The 15250-nt window shown below is 36.8% G+C and overlaps 1 protein-coding gene across 8 annotated transcripts in view; it reads right to left on the bottom strand.

Annotated features, from left to right (window-relative positions):
- Window positions 1-15250, bottom strand: part of FUT8 (fucosyltransferase 8) — a 291206-nt gene that overhangs the window by 49828 nt on the left and 226128 nt on the right. For all 8 annotated transcript variants that reach the window (XM_073348346.1, XM_073348343.1, XM_073348347.1 and 5 more), the window contains one exon: window positions 9737-9974. In XM_073348346.1, coding sequence (XP_073204447.1) covers window positions 9737-9974 — 238 coding nt within the window. The remainder of the gene's footprint in view (window positions 1-9736; window positions 9975-15250) is intronic.

The raw sequence follows: 15250 nt of genomic DNA, 5'->3' as shown, positions 1-15250 counted from the left end.
AGTCACTCAGGAAAACTGTGTAATGGCTGAGCCTTTCTAGTCGATTATATTGATAATGTAGCATTATAGTCTATTAGTTAACAATATGAATGCACAATGTCACAGATGATTTTTGACAGGACTACTAATACATTTAAAGTTATGCACATGCATTAGTGCTTATGTTATCTGGGCCCAAATAGATATTTTGGGCCTAAAATAAAATTAATAGTATCTCTTTAGTAGTACAATCTCTATATTGATTATTTGTAAACATTTGACTTTTTATATCAATATAATAAACAACTACTCAGTATAGCTATGAATTATCCTGTCATGGACAGTCACCTTTTAACAATATATCTGTATATAATATGTGACTTTAAAATGAAAAACAATTTACACAAGGAAGTCTTTTCTTTTCCACCTGTTTAGAGAAATTGTATGTAGAATGATAGTATAAGGAAGTTTGTGAGAAATAAATGAAGAATAGAAAAATTAAAATTGTAATTGGGTATAAGGTAACTACTGTATTTGGCACAAATGCACAATATAATTTCTATTCTTATGACATATCTGAGCTAGAAAAACCCAGTTCCACTTGCAGGCATGTCATGTCAAGTTCATAAGAACAATTTTAATTCATAGCATAGATGCTAAGGGAAATATCCCAAGATTCATTGCACAAGTCAGAACAATGACAGATGTAGTTAATTTATTGTAAGTAACAGATTAATGTCAAACAGCTTATTAGAATTCACTCTATTTCCCTTAATTCTAGAAACATGCTAATTAGTTTTCCTGAAATATGCACACATGGATAGCACACACAAATAGAAAAAAGACTGCAAGTATTGTGTTTTAAAAACCAAAATCCTCTTAATTCACATATAAACTTCTTAATTCTTCTGACAATAGGTTACTATCTAAATAGTATCAGTCACAATAGGCTTTAGAAATATTAAAATGATTGTTAATCTAAATTAATTAAAACAGGGACAGTCCAATTCATTAGCACAAAGATAAATGTACAATTTTAAACAGTACTTGTAGGGATTGGAAGAAGCACAATTTAATAAAACTATAATTCTGCCATTTACTGTAAATTATAAACAATATGGTCCTGTAGAACACTGTATGAAGAATACAAATGACTAGAAGAATATAGTTTATACAATTTTATGCAATTTTCAAAATTTTTCAAAACGTAATTCCCCCGCGTCCCCCACAAAATAGAGGATGTGTGTGTGTGTGTGTTTGCATACAATCATACTACTTTTCTCCATGATTCTGAATTTCAGTTTTATGCAATCTTTCCTTGAAAAAAGGAGATGGATGAGTAGAAAAATTCAACTACAACACAGAAATTTGGAGTAGCATAAAATGAGAACACAAATTTTGGCAATCCAGTGAGGTCATCCTTCAAATTTACTGGCAATTAAGCACCCACTGAAGATTCATATTAAAGCCAAAATTGGAAACAGTGTAACACACAAGCATCTGTGACAATCTTCCTCAGTGTTCTTGCCATCTCACAAGATTAGAATAGGATCTAGTCTAAAATCTAAGAGTTTGCCATAGGCCATCCTTGAAGGTCGGTCTTTCATGGATGGATGTGTTGCATGCCCATAACCTTGAAATTCAAACTGGTAGTTTGATGAAACAAACTCAAGCTGATGAGAGCAGCCCTGGATAAATGGCAAGATACATATTGATATTACAGCCCACAAGGGACTCAGTATGTGCTACAGGCAGAAAATAGGAGGGACCAAGGTGTACCAGTGTCCAACGCCTGTGCAATGGCAGGGAAATGATTACGTGAGATATAGACAGATTATCCTGGCAAGCCCATCCACACATTGCAGAAGAAGGCAAGCCCCCGGCAAAGTCACTGCTAACCTGACCTGGTGAAAATCCCTTCCCAACCCCAAGTATGGCTATCAGTTAGACCCTGAGCATGTGAACAAGAAACAGCCATCCGCAATATCTGAGAGAGAGAGAATGCTTGGGACCAGCTCAGAGCCCTGGCCCTCCCTGTCCAATGTCCCATCTCCAGCTGTGGCCACCTCTGAAACTTCAGAGGAAGGAGATGAAAAAACCCGCAGAATACTGGGGTGGCGGAGTCTCTTTTTTGTTCCCTGCAGGTGACTGGCTGAAAACCTGAAGCATGAGATTTTAGGAACAGAAGACATAAAATGGGAGTGAGCCCCAAGGCTGCTGAGCCCTGCCCCCTTCCATCACAAGCAACCCCATCACACAATTGAACTAATACATTTGTCCAGCACCACCTAATAACAGGAACTACTGGCAATGGTGGAATCCTAAAAAAAATAAGTGCTGGAATCAGGGCACTGGGAGAGCCCTAGAAGGGGCAGAGGGGAGCAGGGAGGAAGATAGTGAGGGAGTTGGGAGAGGCGAAAGAGAGCTTGGGGTGACACCTTGCAGAGCCCATCCCATCCCTGCCTCCCACCACCTGTGCCTTGTGCCTGCTCTCCAAGGTGTGGCGGCATTGTTTGGGCATCTCCTTTACCCCATTTTTCCCAGAGGCTCCAGCCCCTGTGCTCCCCTGCCTGGTCCTGGCAGAAGCATCCCGGCTCCCTACAGGCTGACCCACTGCTGAGCACCTCCCACCTGAGCTTGGCACTGGCCAGTTTGGTGGACTCTCTACAGCTGGGGAAGGAAAGGGGCCACCTGGGGTGGGACTGGCAGAAGTCCAGTTTTGTTTTGGTTCCTATAAAAAGAGATGGGATGGTATTTTTGAGTGTTCTAGCATGACGTGAGTGCTGACTATTGGGAAACATTAGTAATAGGCCATGGTACTAACCCTGCATGTACTATGTAATAAAATAGTTATAATGTAGCTCTACATAATTTTGTACTGTATATGCACATTCTATGTACATAGTGAGCATAAACACATTTCCAGCTGTGATCATTCTTTTGTATCTATCCATGATATATTTAGAAAACTCCTTAAAAGCTAAATAATCTCCTATTAGTTAATGGAAAGAGGAGCTGGTAGATAAGTATATCCAGTACCTGCTTTAACTAATAGGTACTGCGTATAATATCTGAATATTCAAAAAGGTACCTGCGAGCGATCATGACCTAAACATGTTTTTGGGAATTGTTTACATATTTCAGAGTAACTGTGCACAAGATGTCATTTGTTCTAAGGAAGACATTCTCTTTGTAAATCTAAATATCTTTTAAACATATGTCATTTCAACACTGGTAGCTTTAAACTGGAGCTTTTAGAAGCAATCCTCTTATCCAAATGCTTCCTATCCGGTTTTTGTAAATGTTTTAGCTGGAACAGGGTATGTCATTAGAGAATTGAAAAGACAAGGATTCCTAAAACATTTGGAGTTTTTTCTGTTAACTGAATGTCCTTTTTCTTATTGAACACAACTGGTCAAATATGCAGCACATACATATTTCCTAGGCTAAAATAAAAATATTATAAATGGCATAATTTATTCAAAAAATCCAATCACTAAGCCTATGCTTAAGAATTAGAAAGAAAAAGTACAAACCCATACCCAGTTTATGTATAAATCATATTATTACTCCAAGATTTCAAATACTAAAAAAATGCAAACAAAAAGAGGGTTTTTTTTAAAATATAGTCTAGTGCTTCATCCTTTTCTTCACCCACTTTACGGGTCTATTAACTCAATGTTGTCTGTTTAGATTGCAAGCTTTTAAGGGAAGGAATCTTCTTATGTAGCTGTATTACACTAACACATTTCTGAGTGCTACAAAAACAGAGGTTTTTCTACATCTTGAAAAAGATTTAAGGTAAAGCAATCAACCCACCAATTCCTGTGGAAATTATCTTCCAAAGTCCTGGTCCTGAAAACTCTTATGATACTTACATTTACATAGATTATGTGACTATAACATACCATGTAAATATTTGTTAGCAGCTATGGCAGGATTGGCACAACAGACTCAATCCAAGTGGGCACAGATTTCACTTCCCCAACTGCACAGAGGCCTGATCCAAAGCTCAGTGAAGTCAAAGAGAATTTTTTTATGGACTTCACCGGCATTTGATCAATTCCTATGTGGACTGAATGAATTTCAGTCAAAATTCAGATAAAAGAAAGGAGAGTGAGAGGTTAGGCAATGGCTAGCTAAGTGTAGAAAGCAGGGAGATTGGACTCCCAAACACACAACTCAAAACAGTACCTTTTGAGCCAAAACTACAAATTAAAATCAATAAGCCATCATCTTTGTGGCACTGATGCAGCAGAAACTTGGTTTTTTTTGTTTGTCTCCCCGAGTTGAAGCAGTTCCCTGGATGTTTGCTGAGTTGTCTCCCAAGGTGGCTAAAGCTGCCAGTGGATCTTGCAGTCTGCTTTCTAGAGAAACCAACTAACTAATGCAAAAGGGGTAACATTTTCAGGTCAGATTTGTGTGTGGATGGGTAACAGTTATGGACAAGCACTTGAAAAAGAACTTGGATATATTAACAATCCCATAGGGGCCACCAACTCAGTATCTGGCTTCTGCCTCCCTCACTTTCCACCTTCCCTCCTCTTCTATTCCCTTTCCTCCCTTCCTACCTTGGAAAGACTTGGACTCTTTACCCTACATGGTACATAAATAAGAGGAGATATGATAAAAAAAACCCCACAAAACAGTGAATGATATTGAGAAGGTAAAACACCCTGTTTCATGACACAAGAACCATGGGACACTCAATGGATTAAAAAGGTGAACAGTTCAAAACTCATAAAAGGGAATGTTTTCACACAATGCACAATTAAGCCTGTGGAACTCATTGCCATAGGATATCACAGAAGACAAGGGCTTAGTAGGATTCAAAAAGGATTAGACATTTATATGGGTTTAAATAATATCCAGAGTTATAATAGCAAACATTTTTTTTTTTAAATCTCATGACTGCCTAGTACGTGTTTTCTTAAATCTTCCTCTCAAGCAACCAGTACTGGTCACTGCTGGTGACAGAATACTGGACTTGGCTTACCATGGACCTTCTCCAATATGGCAATTGCCATGTTTCACCCCTCCTTGCCTGAGTTTTCACAGATTGCTGATTATCAAGCTGATGTTATTGCTCAGGCATTTAAAATACGGGGAACACAGATTAAAAACTTTTCTATGTTGTCCACAGGGGAGACAGACTAATTTCCTAATCTACAAATTTGTGATTTTTTTTTTTTTTTTGCAAAAGTAGGTGCAGCAGCTCTGCTCTTTTTTACAGTGCAGGTTTTTTTGTTTTGTTTTTAATTTTTCCTTTCTTTTCTTTGTCTCTCGCTCTGGCAAAATAAAAAGATACATTTAAACCTCATTCAAAGTCACCAAAATGATAGGTAGCTTGGAGGGAGAAAAACATTTTGAAAACCTTTTCCATGGAAGGAACAATAGGAGCAATGACATCCACGTCAAATTTATTCCTGTACAGAATACATGTGCACAAGGCCTATGCACCACTTAAATCCTATTTATGCCTGGATTGACGTAGGCCTTGTGCTGAACTTCTGCACAGGCAAATTCTCCAGATCAGAGCCTGCCTAACCAACTTAATTACCAACCAGGGCAATTACCTGCAAGATTTTCAAATGTTACTAGTCAAAATTCAACAGGCAATACTGTTTCATCTGTGGAAAAATAGCAGATCTCTCAAAAAAGAGTCTACAGTAAGTCAAATAGTCACTGAACACTCACTTCATACCTCTCACAGTGAAGTTTGTATTGATGTTGTGGAGATGGATGTGTTACCCTAGAATTGACATTCTTGCATGTACCCCAGAATTTGACAGTACTGCACTCAGCAATTTTGTATGTTCAGCTACTGGCAGCTGAAAACCAAACATCACATAGCTAGGAAAATCTTACGCCTTGAGAGTTAAGGCCGCGCAGCTACATGCTTGCAGTCTGCTAATCACAATGGGATAATGGAACCAAAAGTTAACAAATTATAAGTAGGGGGAAAGGTAAGTAAATAGCAACTTTGGTTTTAAGTGCCCATAATATATTGTTGTTATGACAAGAAATGTCTTAATACTAATACAAAATAACAACTTGTTTTGCTGAAATTAAAAGAATTGGTGACCCACTAGGGATTACTATAGTGACCTGCGAGGAGTCACTATAGATTATGTGCTTTGTTTGAGGTTAGCTATAAAAATTAGGCGAAAGAATTTGCTTTGGAGCAGTCCAAAGAAGCTTTCTTTGGGCAAGGATTTGACAGCTAAGTTCCCCAGCAGTCAGATGGAAGGCGGAGCCCCTCAGAAACCTGGCTGCTGATCCCTTTTGAAAAAGTAGTTTTAGGTAAAACCACTTTTGCTTGTGCCAACTATTTATCAGATGGATGCGCTGTGCCCCCATTAATTTATTCCTGACACCGCCTGGAGAAAAACAGTAAAGTTACCACTGCTTTGGGTTCTGAAGACCCTGCATACCATGTTATCACAGACTACTAAGAAAGTCTTGTGACTTAGGAACTCTGCCTATAATAGAATCAATTTAGAAAAAAAATCTAAGAAAAACTAATAAGCACATAATCAGTGTGTATGGGGGCAGTGACCTGGAACACTTGTAGAACAGACAGTTTATTCATGCCTGTAAATAGTGTTCTCATAACAGAAAATCTGTTTGTCTGGAAAAAACTAGTGGCCCAGTGCCAGAGGAGACAAGTACTGGCAAACAGAACTAGCCATACTTGCCTGCTTTCAGACCACTTCCCCACCAAGATTTGTGGGTCAGGAGCCTGACAGAAGAGACAGAGAGAGAGAGAATGAATAAACAGGAAATGAATACCTGCAAATGCAGGATCCAAAGACTTTTCCTATGAATATGGGAAAAGATACTGTGAGCTGCTTCTGTCAGAACACTGGCTTTGTGATGCAGTTCATAAATTTATATACTAATATATAGTGAGAATATAGGGAATAGTGGGGTACACAAACTTCTCACCAGTGAGCTGCCTCTATGAGCGTTGGTATTATGTAGTTCACCCAAAAGTTTATGCAAGAAAAATGGGTTGGCTGTGCATGAGAAAATCTTGTAAAGGTCCTAACTGGATCTGAAGCCTTCATTTGAGGCATTGCAAGTACCTGCTGTTTCACAGACAGAAAGACGTCAATCAAGTCCTATACCGGCGAAATTACTGAACTTCTTGACAAAGACATCACCTTGAGAAAATCTGGAATCTTGGCAACAACAATAAAATACATTTATTTCAATACTTCTGTTCTGAATTCTGTTGTTAACTAGTATTTTTAGAAGCAAAATGGATATTAGCTCAGAGAGAGGTCCCTGATCCATCAACATATCCAGATAAGCCTGAAATGTAGTCAAAATAATTATATTTATCACCCCAGCTAATGTAATATCTTTTCAAAAGGATAATGATATATGTGAATGGAATTCAACAACAGTGACCGTGATGGTGGGGCCAAAATCCTTTTGTGGGTCTCTAGAGCTACTCTAAAATAGATGATAAAAATATCAATCCTTCTTTTCTGCCCTTGAGCAAATGGTAACTGGACCAAAACATTTTACTTGGATATGACTAACATACCATGTATCAACAGCCAAGTTCTTTATTAATGCTAATGAACCTAAAGCTTTGGCCTGAGATGTGGTACAATGCAGGACTGTTTATCTCCCTTACTGTTTATTCTTACTATGGAATCTCTGGTCCAGCAACCATATTACCTGAATAAAAGTTAGGTGTTCTGATCTATGAATAGCATTATATGCAGATGACACCTTACTTTTTGTGTTTATCTTTATGGTATTCCCTCCTAAAGTAAAAAGAAAAGGAGTACTTGTGGCACCTTAGAGACTAACCAATTTGTCTGTAACAAATTTGTAGCTCACGAAAGCTTATGCTCAAATGTGTTAGTCTCTAAGGTACCACAAGTCCTCCTTTTCTTTTTGCGGACACAGACTAACACGGCTGCTACTCTGAAACCTCCTAAAGTACCGAAGCAACTACAACAATTATTTGGAGCTATTTAAATTAAAGGATGCCCCTTTTGCTATTCATTTTAATAAACATTTGCCTAACTGGAATATCTTAAACCTGTCATTTTCTCAGTTAAACACTATTAATATGAACACATATTAGCTACCTTTAAGTGCTTCTAGTATCTTTTCCAATTCTATTCAACAAAACTCCAGAATCATATATTAAAATATATTTGGACAGGTAACAAATTCAAAGGTAGTTTGGCCTTCCAAATTTAACGCTCTAGAGTTTAACGCTCTAGTGGGTCCCATCAGCTGACTGGCAGAGAAATTGCCCCCCAAAACATTAGATCTCTACGGAGCAACTACAAATCCCAGATATAGTATCTGAATATATTTCCCTTCTTCCATAGTGTAGGTTTATCCACTCTTTACGCACTCAATAATTAACCTATTTACTGACCACACAATGATTATATGGACAATAATTTCCAAAACTATTTAATACCCTCCATTCTCTTTGTCTCCCTTTTGTAAGAATCCACTGTTTCCTCTGGAAATCACATATCTTTGTATAGAAAGTGAGACTTCTTGGATGTCACTAGATTAATCTAGTTGATTATATCAGAATCATCACCTATGTTCCTTTGATCCATTAAAGACACAGAGGGCCAGATTCCAAACTGTCTTTCTCATGCATTTATTCCAATATTTCCAAACTCTCATGCATTTACAAGACAACAGTGTTTAAATGATCAGATAACTGACTCTGAAGAAACAGTATTTAATATATCTAACAATAGAGAAAGATTATCTAAAACATATTAAATACTTTTGGAAACAATCATTAATATAAAAGATATGCAAACAACAGGGAATTGGATATTAAAATTCCTGCCAATATTCAGCCTAGAGTTTGAGGAAAAGGCTGACATACTTCCAATCATCCGCAGTAGGCTCCTTCATACTAATGTAATGGGATTGTACATTTATACAAATATTTTGGGAAATGTTCAAAATGCAAGCTAATTTGATTTTGGAGTTTTCCTGTACAGTTATATTCATAGCTAAGCCAGGTGTTGACAGTGAGGTTTCACTAGAAAAAGTGATTCCACCCTCTCCATTTTCTGTATATACGTGTGAGACTATCTATTACTGCCCAATGGAAAAAATCCCCATGTTCCTTCTGTAAGCATTTGGTTCAATAAAATAATGGATTAATTTCCTGCCCTAAATAATAAAAATACACACATTATCTTGCTACATGGGCACCAATTACTGTTTTACTAGTCTATTTGATTCATAGTAAGAATTTATGTTTTATTATTGTTTTGAATATGTATTATATGCCTTTTTTTGTATTTATATTTCATATTTCCTTCAGTATGATATTCCTTCAGTAGGATTCCTTCAATATGATATTCCTTCAGTATATTTCATACTTCCTTCAGTATGATTATATACTTTAGCACTTGCCTCTCTTTACTGTCATCGCTATTCCCTCACAAAAATGAGATCCTAATCTGCCACCCAATGTAACTTGATATACTGTTCAAGGATTTTGGTCTGGATTTGGAACTGGTTTTGCATAAAAACTCCATGCTGATGTAACAGGATCCCCTAAGAGAGGATACTAGTATCTATTACAATACATAAATGAAGGGGAAAATGATGATCCATAAAATTGCAATCATAGTTAGTTATTACTCAATACTTAACAGTCAAGAAACAGGTTATGATATAGTCCTGTAATGTAGACACAACAAAAGGCGAAAGGAAAATTATCTGAGAATTGTTCATTGAGTCTTACCTGACCAGTGTCCAGTGGTAGTGCCTGATCTGTCTGTGCACGTCTCACTTACAGGTCTAAAGACAGTCTCCCAGCCACCAGTAGCATAGCGCCAATTCTGAGACTCCAGAATGAGTGTTCGTTGTGTTCCATATGCAATCATGAAGCAGTAGACAACATGATGAAGTTGACAGCCATAGCCACAGCCTTTGTTGATATTACACACAAGTTTCTTGGCTTTGCTGCAATCCTTGGGGTTCTGTAAGCAAGGATGAAGAAGTACAGTTGAAGACAAGATATACACAAAGGCATATTTCTCTAAGTTAATAAGTGACAAGTGTCATAAATCACACACACGTCATGCCAGTATAGTACATCCCACATTAAAATGAAGACAAGCACCAGCTGAATGAAAATTGTTTGTGCATTCTCAGCAGTTAACATGAACAGCGATTACATATACTTCACTACTCCAATGTAAAATAATACACCTTTAAGATATTAAATTATGTTTTCATTTCTAAGGGTGTCAGAATATGATAACATTCAGTCTCAAAGTTCACATCCAAAATAGTTCTGTGTAGGAATGCTCTTTCTTGATTTCCTCTGGCTCTTCTCCAGCTTTGTTAGCACTATTTCAATGAACATGAATGAATTATTTAAAAAGAAAAATTCAGTCTGCCTAGAGAGTCAAACACTTTATTAATAGACTATTTTCCAAACTAGTTTACTACAAACCAAGTATAGAACATACTACATGGTTAAACAAAGTGGTAAAAGTCAACATTTTCATCTGGACTGTATTCTTGATAAACATAAAATCTAGTTATTGAAATAGTCCAGCTCTGCACAAAAACATTATGCACTGAAAGCTTGATAAAATAATTTTAAAACAATTTTCTGTACTTTTAAGACATTATATCCTACATCATCTACATTAAAGGCCATTTATAGTATGTAATAATTTCTGATACAACTACTGAATTTAACTGCCATTAAATAAGGAATGCAAGCATGTTTAAAATTATAGAATATTAAATACTTTTTGGGTTTATAAAATCCGGATAAGATCTTTTTCTGTCAGAGTTTTGTTCTTTGCTGTATCCATTGTTACTTACATATTCCCAGACATCTTTTTTCCATAAATATAATTTTTATATGAAATATTTAGTATGAGAAGTTATTTTGGGTTGTTTAACTGCAAGAGGGCAGTAACTCTGTGCATCAATACAACCATATCTTTCCCTCCTTCCTATCCAACAGTCTGTAATGGATTTTTCCCTATCCACACTTGGAAATAGATAAGCCCTTTGCTGAGAGGAAGCTAAATATCACCCTCCCTCCTGAGAACTATTCAGAATTATATGTCTCTACAACTGCAGTCCTCAGACTTCTATTTCTTAAGAGTATTTCAATGTATTTTATTTGGCTTTCCCGCTAATTTTTCCCAAAACAATCCATTCAAATTTGACCTTTTGAAATTTTGGCAGTTTGGCCCAAAATAATTTTAGGAAGGGCAGATTGTTTGAAGCTAACCATTTAAGGGACCTGGTATAGATAACTTATCCTTATGAGGTTGCTTTGTCCAGACAACTCAAGTTTGACAGTTGTTCCAGCAGTTGGGCACAGGCTGAGACTCCATACCTGCTATGTCCTGACCATCTGAAGCATTGCAGGGAGATTGAGCCTGTCCCTGGGTGCCAAAATGGCTTATCTTTTGCTTGCTCTTCACCTACTTCATTGTTTTCTCTGCCTAATGGTTCCGTGAAGGAAGAGGAGCATGCCAAAGAGTTAATGAAGCATTTAAAGACTTTGGGAGAGAAGCTCTGTGGTGACCCTTAGATAAGGCTGTACATACCAAGGATTATAAATTCTTAGATATTAAAAGCACATTTTAACTCACATTTTGTGGCTGCCTAATGACTTGATTCATAATTTCAGGAGGCATTAATTTGTACAAATCTCTCTTTTTAGCACAGTAGACGAAAGGGAAATATCTCTTTCTGCCCTAAAATCTTTACATTAAGAATGCTACCACATTCTATTTTTATTGTAAATTTAATGGATTTACATACATTTAAAAATTTCTATTTATAATTGTTTTTGTATATTTTTGTCAATTTACTATCCTTCACATAACATATTAGTTGTTGATTTTATGCTGATTTCTTCCAAAATCTTTTTTTAAAGCACTCTTAAAATTGGGATGAATGCCTTAAGAGTGTGTATTTCTTTCTGCTCATAAGAATTCTCACAGAGCTTATTCAGAACCAATAGTTTTAAGTTGTCCTTTAAGTATATTAATGTTTATGTTTTCAAAAGAGCATTTTATACTAGCTCTCTGTTAGACCTCAAAGAAATGCAGTGTAGTTAAAAAGGATATGATTAACTTAATTTGTTTAATAACTTTTACAACCAGTATGTTAGATATATAGTTACTAATTCCCAAACTGTGATTGAACAAACAGTAGTAAACATATATATGTGCACGACTGTATCACTTTACTGGTGGGTTGAGGGCTCTGTTCATGCACCAGTAAAATAGTGGGCCTGATTCTCTTCTTTCTTACACAGATTTTACACCATTGTAACTCCATTTATTCCAACTGAGTCACTCCAGAATCACTCCCAGTATTTGCTGCTCCTTAGTTTACCAAGTAAAAATAATTTTTCTTCCTTCTGTTTCTGAAAATGAAATCCAGAATTTGAAGGCAGTTATCTCCTTAGAATTTAAGTACATAGGCATGTATCATTACAGTATCAAGGGGGTAAGCTTTAAGTCAACTTACAGCTTGCAAACAGTTTACATTGTAGATTTCAAAGGCAAGGGTGTAACCATTGATATGTTCAAATAAATTAGTAAAATTGCAATCAGAATGTACTGTAGATTGCTACTTCTCTATTGTTTGATCAACCTTCTTTTCATCCCTGTTTCTAAATTTATCCATCCATAAAGTTTTATACTTAAACACGTTCATTTTCTCTTCTCACATCACAAATAGAAATATATAAAAACATATACTTACATATACACAAACACACAGATAATTTTTTCTTACACATTAATTTTTCTGTTTTAACTGACGTTATGCTCTTTGGATCAGATTCAGCCCTTGGAAAAATAAGTAGGTACACTCTCATTGAAGTCAATGACAAATATGTACACCTAAGCTTGGGCCGAATATTTGGCACAATGTATACAATTTATATCATCAAAATAACATTACTCAAGACAGTGTGGTTTTCCCTTTAACAAAAAGGGGACTGACTACATAGCTCAAGCTTCAACAACCTAAAAATAATAAAGAATACAATAAGCGACTTTGCTAAAAAAGGATGAAAAGTTTCCACTTATTATGGGGTTTGCAGCTGTTTATAAACTGCTTGAGTAATTGTATCAACAGAATACGTCACACAAATTACAGATGTATAACGCTATAACAAATGCTGTTGTTAATGAGTTTTAGTTTATATTTACTTTTTCTCTGAGGTATGCTGAAAAACATCAATCATATGGCATTCTCAGCTCCAGCAAGCTCATGTAACAAATTATTAACTTGAATTATGTAAAAATAGCCAACCAACAAAGCAGGTAGGTTGTCTGCCAGCTGCTATTAAATAGAGTAACAGAAGTTATTAATGTAATTAGTTACAGATTACCGAACAGATTGGTTCTTTCTTGCTCCTTTAATTTTAGTTGGTTCCCTTTTCTTTTTCCTACTTACAGTCGTCTTCTTTTTGTTTATTTTCTGAGAGTTACACTTTCACCCTGCCCCCCACCATTTCCTTCTCTTTCTTTTAAGGTTTACTATATTAATTAATTCAGTGTATTTAGGATAGATGGGAACCATGTATTCCTCTGGTTCTTTAACTTACACCGTTCTTACCCGTTCCTGGTTAATAGATGGCTTGCAGAATGTAGCTGGAGTTAGAGACAGATCTACTTACTTTTCTTTTCTTTTTTTTTGGGGGGGGGTGGGGGGGGGAGAGAAGGGGAATGAAAATTTCAAAATACAGAAAAATTTCCCTTCCCCCTTGAAAATCCAGTTTTGTAATACAATTAAAGCATAAAAAAGAAATGAGTAAACTCTGCAAAGTGTTAAAAAGTGCTAGCCCTTGTCTGCAAAAGCTCATGTAACAACTGAAATGAGTTTGGAGATAAATTAAAACTTTACCAGGCATCAGAGTATTACTTATGTTACTCTCCTGACAAATGCCCATGTTTTCATAGGAATAGGTAGCATTTTATAACCCATTTGTCTAGTCAGGCTATTCTAAACATAAAACAAAATTCCCAATGTTACTGAATCTTCCATAATACATCACAAATATTTTTACTCTCATTTTATTCCCTTTCCTTGCTGCTGGTGAATGACTGAACTCCCTAATGCACAGGGTAAGTGTACTCTATGTAGAAGCCAGCAGGACATATTTCACAATAATGTTACAAACCACTACATTCTGTTTTGGCAATATAAAGAACAGCCCCAAAGTATTTAGTTTATGGTGTGAGATCAGGTTAGTAGCACAACACTACAGTGGGTGGCAGCTCTATATCCGACCTCAAGTCAAGTTGGACCAAATAAAGTCCAAATAGTGTTTGAGACATAGTTGATTAGAATCAGTCAGAAATATACAGATATAGGGTTCAAGTCACTGTCAGAAGATCCATGTTTATTGGTCCCCAGCTGTGGAAAGTCCATCTGGAAGGGACATGAGTAACACAGTACAATTCACCAGGAACTCCTCTTCTTTTGGGTCTTGTCCAGTGCACTCAAAAAGTCAGTGGGGTCAGTGGGGGAAGTTGTCAAAAGTGCCACTGGCAAACCTCTCAACCGTCTAATGTGTGTGACACAAGCCAGCAAAACGTGACAAGTTATCAGAACGTAGAACATCGGTGCTCTGTAGCACATTATACCATAGGCAACAAATTACACTGCTTTTAATTATAAAACATGTTTTTAAAGATGTTTTTTCATTGTGTGAATCAAATAAGCTAGCTTTGCCATCTGTAACAGTTTAATTGGTGTGGAGTGAGACGGTGGCCTGTTACAGATGGCAAAACTGGCTTATTTGATTCACACAGTGAGAAAACAGTCTTATAAATAGCTTTTATACTTCTAAAACATAATTTCTTGCTTATGGCTTGATGTACAACAAAACACAAGTGCTCCACATTTAGGACCAGGTCCTCGACCAGGCTGCTAGGAAGCTTGAAGGAGGTAGTCCTTACCCACGCTTCTCACAGAGTGCCAGAAGGAGGGGAGTTCTCAACCCAGGCTGCCCCTAATTTAATTCACACAGCCCTCCCCCCACCCCCTACAATACATGTCATGCACACTATACAATCTGTGCCAGGTCCTTGCTTCCCACACAAAATTAATGCTAATGCCCCGCACGCCACCCACTTACCCACAGTCAATACAGGCCAGCTCTTCCCCCATCCCCCAGTTAATGATGGTCACTTTCCCCTTTAATGCAGGACCCGGTCTTCTAAATGTATTGCTGACCTGTTCCTGCTGCATTCTTCCCATT

This window comes from Lepidochelys kempii, chromosome 6 (genome assembly GCF_965140265.1).
Source record: "Lepidochelys kempii isolate rLepKem1 chromosome 6, rLepKem1.hap2, whole genome shotgun sequence".
Classification (NCBI taxonomy): Eukaryota; Metazoa; Chordata; order Testudines; family Cheloniidae; genus Lepidochelys; species Lepidochelys kempii.
Note: the sequence above shows the minus strand (reverse complement) of the source record. Positions and strands in the feature narration are given on the sequence as shown.